Below are 7,016 nucleotides of genomic sequence, written 5' to 3' on the forward strand. Positions count from 1 at the left end.
CTTTTTGTAATCTATTTGCCAAAATGCTTGCATAGATTTTTATATCTGAATTTAGCAAGGATATAGGGCGATAATTCTTTACAAATTCCGTAGGTTTGTCTGGCTTTTGTATGGGAATTATATTTGCATATAATATTTCTTTAGGTATATTTTTTTCTCTAACTTTATTGTTGAAAAGATCTTTAAGATGTAATACCAAGACATCCTTAAATTGTTGATAAAATATATTTGGATATCCATCCGGCCCTGGTGTTTTTCTTTTTTTTAAGGAATCGATTGCACTCATAATTTCGGTTTCTAAGAAGTAAGAATGTAAAGGGAACCAAGACATGACAGGGCCGTCTTTAAAATTGATTTGGCCCTGGGCAAGAATTTGATGGGGCCCCCTGACCCCCACTCCCTGACATGAAATCACGCTCTCCACTTCCCAACGCAGTAGCGGAACCATTTTCCCATGCTTGCAGAGTCGTATTTAGCACTGAGTTGTGTTTGTGTGTTTGAATGGAAGCATGTTTGTGTATGGAGTATGTTTGTGTAAATGTAGGGGTGTGTTTGTATATGGTGTTGGTGTTTGAATGCAAGCATGCATCTATGTGTATTTTTTGTTTGCTTGTTTTTTTAAATGCTGGGGTGTGTTTATATATATGTTTGGTGTTTATGTATTGTTGACGTTTCAATGCAGGACTGTGTTTGTATGTAGTGTTGAAGGTTGAATGCAGGGGTGCACTTGTGTGTAGTGTTGGTGATTTGAATGATGAGATGTATGCACAGGTACACATAGATTGCCACACACACACACACTGAAACACATGCAGATACACAGACATAAACACTGACACTCACACTAACACACATGCAGATACACACTGACACAGATACACACACTAACACATACAGATACAGAGACACACGACCTGACACACATACATAGACATATTTACAAACACTGACACATATGGATACTCAGACACACTGATGCATATACTGACACACATTCATACACAGATAAAAACACTGACTATATACAGATGCACACACAGATATACACACGCAGGTACACACACTGAAAAACATACAAATACATACAATGATAACATTCAGATACACACACTGACACACATACAGACACGCAGATACACAACCTGACACGCATGCAGATACACTCAGACCACATAGAGAAACATAGATATACTAAATACAGATACACCGATATACATACTGGCAACAGAGATACACACTGACAGACATACTGAAACACACACAGACACCCTGACAGACATACATACACAGACATACTGACACACGTGTACAGTTTACATTTTTACACACTGACAGACATACTGACACGCACACTGACGGACAAACTGACACGCACAGACAAACATACTGACACGCACAGACAAACATACTGACATGCACAGACAGACATACTGACACACAGGCAGACATACTGACACACAGAGACATACTGACACACACAAAGGCCCTGACAGACATACTGACACACGCACAGACATACTGACACACGCACAGACACATACTGATGCACACAGAGACATACTGACACACAGACATAGTGACACACACACAGACACCCTGACAGACATACTGACACACACAGACATACTAAGACACACATACTGACACACACAGACACCCTGAAAGACATACTCACACACATACTAAGACACACACAGATATACTGACACACACAGACAGACATACTAATAAACACACACACACAGACACCCTGACAGACATACTCACACACATACACACATACTAAGACACACAGACATACTGACACACACAGCCACCCTGACAAACATACTGACAGACATACTGACACACTGACAGACATACTGACACACACACAGAAATGGTGACACACACACACAGACACCCTGACAGACATACTCACACACATACACACATACTAAGACACACAGACATACTGACACACACAGCCACCCTGACAAACATACTGACAGACATACTGACACACTGACAGACATACTGACACACACACAGAAATGGTGACACACACACACAGACACCCTGACAGACATACTCACACACATACACACATAGTAAGACACACACACATGCAAAGTTTACATTTATAAAACCAGCCTCTAGCCTACCTTATGGGTTCCCTGGGGTCCAGTGGCAGGCTGAGGTCGTTAGGAGTGTGAGGCTCCTGCACTCCAGCTCCCTCCTGACGGTCGCCTCCTCCTCCATCCCGCGCGGCTTCACTCTATCTGGGAAGAAGTGACTCACGGCAGTCACTTCCTCCCAGCCTGCTGCGGTAAAACAAGGGGGCCCGGTCGCGCTGTTGAAGGGCCACAGCGCACGACCGGGCCCTCTTAGTGTGTGGGCTCCCGGTGCAGCCGCAGCACCGGCGGGCCCAGGGGGCAAATAAAAAAAATTGGGCGGACAGCGGGGCCCACGGGGCAGCTGCTTTGGGCCCCCCAGGAGTGAGTTGGCCTGGGGCAGCTGCCCCGTTTGCCCCGCTTTAAAGATGGCCGTGTGCATACTGATTCAAATATTCTTCTTGGTATGGTTTGTGTTTTGAGTAATAATGGTGGTGTGCTAGGTTATCGTGTTTGTATAATAAATACAATAATAATGATACAATTATCTGGATAAAAATTTTTTTAAAGCTACCCTGATGTCCTGGTTTCTAAGACAATATATGATAGGATTAAATAATGGGGTAAATACAGTATGTAGCAAAGATATTATCTTGTTCACAGTCAGTGAATGGCCTGTAGATGGTATCATGTACTTTGTTATCAATGTCCCATAAAACATGCTCACTATGAGAAGATGTGAACTGCAGGTGGAAAGAGCTTTCTGTCTTCCTGTTGTGGATGGTATCTTAAGTATTGTAAGGAAGATATAGACATACGTCAGTACAATAAAACCACAAGGACAAATAAATATTGGGGTAGAAAATACAAAAACAACAAACTCTGCAAGGGATGTGTCCGAACATGAAAGTTTTTGGAGAGGGGACAGGTCACAATATATATGGTCAATAATGTTTCCATCACAGAACTGAAATTTGGAAACAGGTATGACGGCTATTAGATTTAATAAAAATCCCAAAACCCAAGGCAAGACAGACAGACACATACGCAATGTAAAGTCCATGATAGTGATATAACGCAAAGGGACACAAATGGCCAAGTATCGATCATAGGACATCACTGCGAGCAGGAAACATTCTGTAATAGTTGTGCCACTAAAGAAATAGAATTGAGTTATACAATCAAGAAACAACACTTTTTTTTTACCCAGCAAGAGCGCAGCCAGAAGGTTGGGGTGAGTATTTGTTGTAAGCAGGATGTCAGACAGTGACAGATGACAAAGGAAGAAATACATGGGAGAATGAAGGTGATGGCTGATTGAAACCAACACAATGATCAAAAGATTTGCGATTAACGTAAAGAGGAAAATACTTTGGAATACAATGAAGTATAAAATGTTGAAGCTGTAGATGTTTCCAAAGCCAAGAAGAATGAACTCTGTAACCCGCGACTTGTTTGTTGGGGACATAGTCAGATGACAAATGATTCCTTTTCTATCTGTAAATATATAGGAGGTTATCCGGGTGACTTACAGATTGACTGTGTTCATTATCAAAAACAGAGGAAGATGGCAAGCTGGTGGAGAACGTAGGACAATTTTACAAAGACCACAAATATAGAAATCTAAACAAAATAGGAGTAGCAACGAACAATACAAAATAATCAAAGAATAAAGATGATAAAATAAATTCCAAATATGTTTCACTACAGTAAATGAGATTGGATGCATTATGGATAATACAATAACATCTGAAATTAACAGATAATCTATAAAAGCGGCAGGGTATATAATCTCATATAATCTACTATTTTTTGTAGAATATAATAAAAAGTAACTTTCTGAATGAATATATTTTGCAACTGGAAAAAAATATTAAATACAATATTTAAATCATATTTAGAATGATGTGATAACCTCTGTCTTCTTTTTTTTTTTGTTTTGTGTTTTTTAAAACATGGCATAGCATCTGCGCACACATGCACACACATCCTGAGGGTTTTTCTTTTTTTTATTTTTTTTATTGAAATGACAGTCTGTTCTCACATTGTTCAGTGATACAATATATTCCTGCTGTATTTCATTAAATGATGGATGCAGAGAGAAAAATAACAACAACAAAAAAATCTAAGCTAAACTATCCTCTACATTATGTGAGATTCGGCCACAACTGAAAAATATATTTTAAAAATGAGTAGCAGTGTGAGAAAAAGAACGAATTATTGATCCATCTAATTTTTCATATTTGAGCTTTAACTACAGGATATGAAGAAAGGCAATGAAATAGAGACAGACTGGTAAATATTGAACAGAAATGCACACGGAGATTTTCTCAAAAGAAAGTCTGTTTCTGCGTAATTTTAATGTTTGAAAATGTGTGAATATGTTTCAACAGTTATCACATTTAAAAACGGTTCACAATTAAAAGGGTACATTTTTATTTTATTTTGCGGTTTATTAGAACCTGATTCTGTAAGAATTGCTGTGTTTTTTTTCACTTAAGTATTCTGCTTGTACCTACGTCCTATGTTCACCGTATTAAACATGCAAATTTTTGTTAAACGTTTTACTCGGTTTTGAAAGTGTTTTGCAAGTAAGTATCACACTTGCACATGGAGTATAGAAATATCTAGAGAGCGGTTTGATAAAATAATCCTGGATTCATTCTGTATTAAATCACTTTATCTTTGCTGATGTAGGTTTACTGCTCATGGCACAAACTGACATTAATTTAGCTATGTTTTCATACATTAAAGTTTTTTTTGCCATTTTTATGATTAACACACCCAAAGTTTGAGTATTGACTATTTGGACTGTTAAAATGTCTGTGATTCACGGTTTTGCTTTAAAAAACCCATTTAAAAAATTTATTCCATGCAAATATTCCTTATAGCACCATTATGTTTTTTGTTTTTTTTTTACATCGACCCTATATTACTCACCTCTGTAGATGTTCTTGTGATGATGATTCGGTTATTTCAAGGTAAAAGTAATTTCCTACGTGTCGTCTCTGATATTTGTCCTCTCCTCGTATTATTATTACATGCTGTAGTATACACTGTCTACATTTGTATTTTTTATTATGCTCACCTCGGGATCCATATTGCTCTTATCGAGTGGAGAATACAGAGGTCTGTGTTGATACCCATTTGTAAATAAATAAATGAACAAAAGTTGGTTGTTTCTGTTAATAATTTTTACAGAAATGATGAAGCCAAGCGCCTACCTTTAATAATCACTTAATAAAGACATTGTGTTCTTTTATAGGTAAACTATATGTTCCTGATACAATTCAGAAAGGAATGGCAATCACCATGGGATTATAGCAATATGTCAAATATTATCATTAGTACTTATAAAACAGTTTATATCCACAGTATTATTTAAACTTAATATGTTAAACTGATGATCTCATTAAAACAAAACATCTTATTTTTCTGCTAAAAAATTCATTGTGTGAGTAGGCAAATAATTTTCAAAAATGTGGCAAATATCTTTAATTAGATTTTTTTTTTAAATCTATTAATTTGAGTTTGCCATATCTTTTAGATATTGATCTATGTTTATTTTATTTAGATGTCAGCTCACTACAATTTACCTTAATTTAGAAAATTAAGCCTTCATATCAAACACATGTCTTCAACTCATCTACTGTAAGGGGGGAAAGTATTTGATCCCCTGCTGATTTTGAACGTTTGCCCACTGACAAAGAAATGATTAGTCTATAATTTGAATGGTAGGTGTATTTTAACATTGAGAGACAGAATAACAATAAAAATCCAGAAAAACCCATGTCAAACAAGTTATAAATTGATTTGCATGTCAATAAGTGAATTAAGTATTTGACCCCTTCAACTTAGTACTTGGTGGCAAAACCTTTGTTGGCAATCACAGAGGTCAGACTTTTTTTGTAGTTGGCCACCAGGTGGCACACATCTCAGGAGGAATTTTATCCCACTCTTTTTTGCACATCCTCTCCAAGTCACTAAGGTTTTGAGTCTGACGTTTGGCAATTCGAACCTTCAGCTCCCTCGACAGATTTTCTATGGGATTAAGGTCTGGAGAATGGCTAGACCACTCCACTCCTAATATGCTTCTTCTTAAGCCACTCCTGTTGTTGCCTTGGCTGTGTTTTGGGTCATTGTCATGCTGGAATACCCCTCCACAACCCATTTTCAATGCCCTGGCTGAGGGAAGGAGATTCTAACCCAAGATTTGATGGTACAAGGCCCCGTCCATCGTCCCTTCGATGCGGTGCAGTTGTCCTGTCCCCTTAGCAGAAAAACACCCCCAAAGCATAATGTTTCCACCTACATTTTTGACGGTGGGGATAGTTTGCTTGGGGTCATAGGCAGCATTCCTCCTCCTCCTCCAAACACGGCGAGTTGAGTTGATGCCAAAGAGCTCTATTTTGGTCTCATCTGACCACAACACTTTCACTCAGTTCTCCTCTGAATCATTCAGTTGTTCATTGGTAAACTTCAGATGGGCCTGTACATGTGCTTTCTTGAGCAGAGGGACCTTGCGGGTGCTGCAGGATTTCAGTCCTTCACGGCGTAGTGTGTTACCAATTGTTTTCTTGGTGACTATGGTCCCAGCTGCCTTGAGATCATTAACAAGATCCTCCTGTGTAGTTCTGGGCTGTTTCCTCACCCTTCTCATGATCATTAAAACTCCACGAGGTGAGATCTTGCATGAAGCACCAAACCGAGGGTGACTGACAGTTATTTTGTGTTTCTTCCATTTGGAATAATCGCACCAACTGTTGTTACCTTCTCACCAAGCTGCTTGGTGATGGTCTTGTAGCCCATTCCAGCCTTGTGTAGGTCTACAATCTTGTCCCTGACATCCTTGGACAGCTCTTTGGTCTTGGCCATGGTGGAGAGTTTGGAATCTGATTGATTGATTTCTTCTGTGGACAGATT

The 7,016-nt window shown here is 38.6% G+C and overlaps 1 protein-coding gene across 1 annotated transcript; it reads right to left on the reverse strand.

Moving 5' to 3' along the window:
* Positions 1-2,637: 2,637 nt before the first annotated feature.
* LOC134612319 (olfactory receptor 11L1-like) lies at positions 2,638-3,561 on the reverse strand. The gene has a single exon (XM_063456658.1). It carries the CDS (start codon positions 3,559-3,561, stop codon positions 2,638-2,640), a length of 924 nt encoding a protein of 307 aa, XP_063312728.1.
* Positions 3,562-7,016: the final 3,455 nt, after the last annotated feature.

This window comes from Pelobates fuscus, chromosome 5, assembly GCF_036172605.1.
Source record: "Pelobates fuscus isolate aPelFus1 chromosome 5, aPelFus1.pri, whole genome shotgun sequence".
In the NCBI taxonomy this organism is placed as follows: domain Eukaryota; kingdom Metazoa; phylum Chordata; class Amphibia; order Anura; family Pelobatidae; genus Pelobates; species Pelobates fuscus.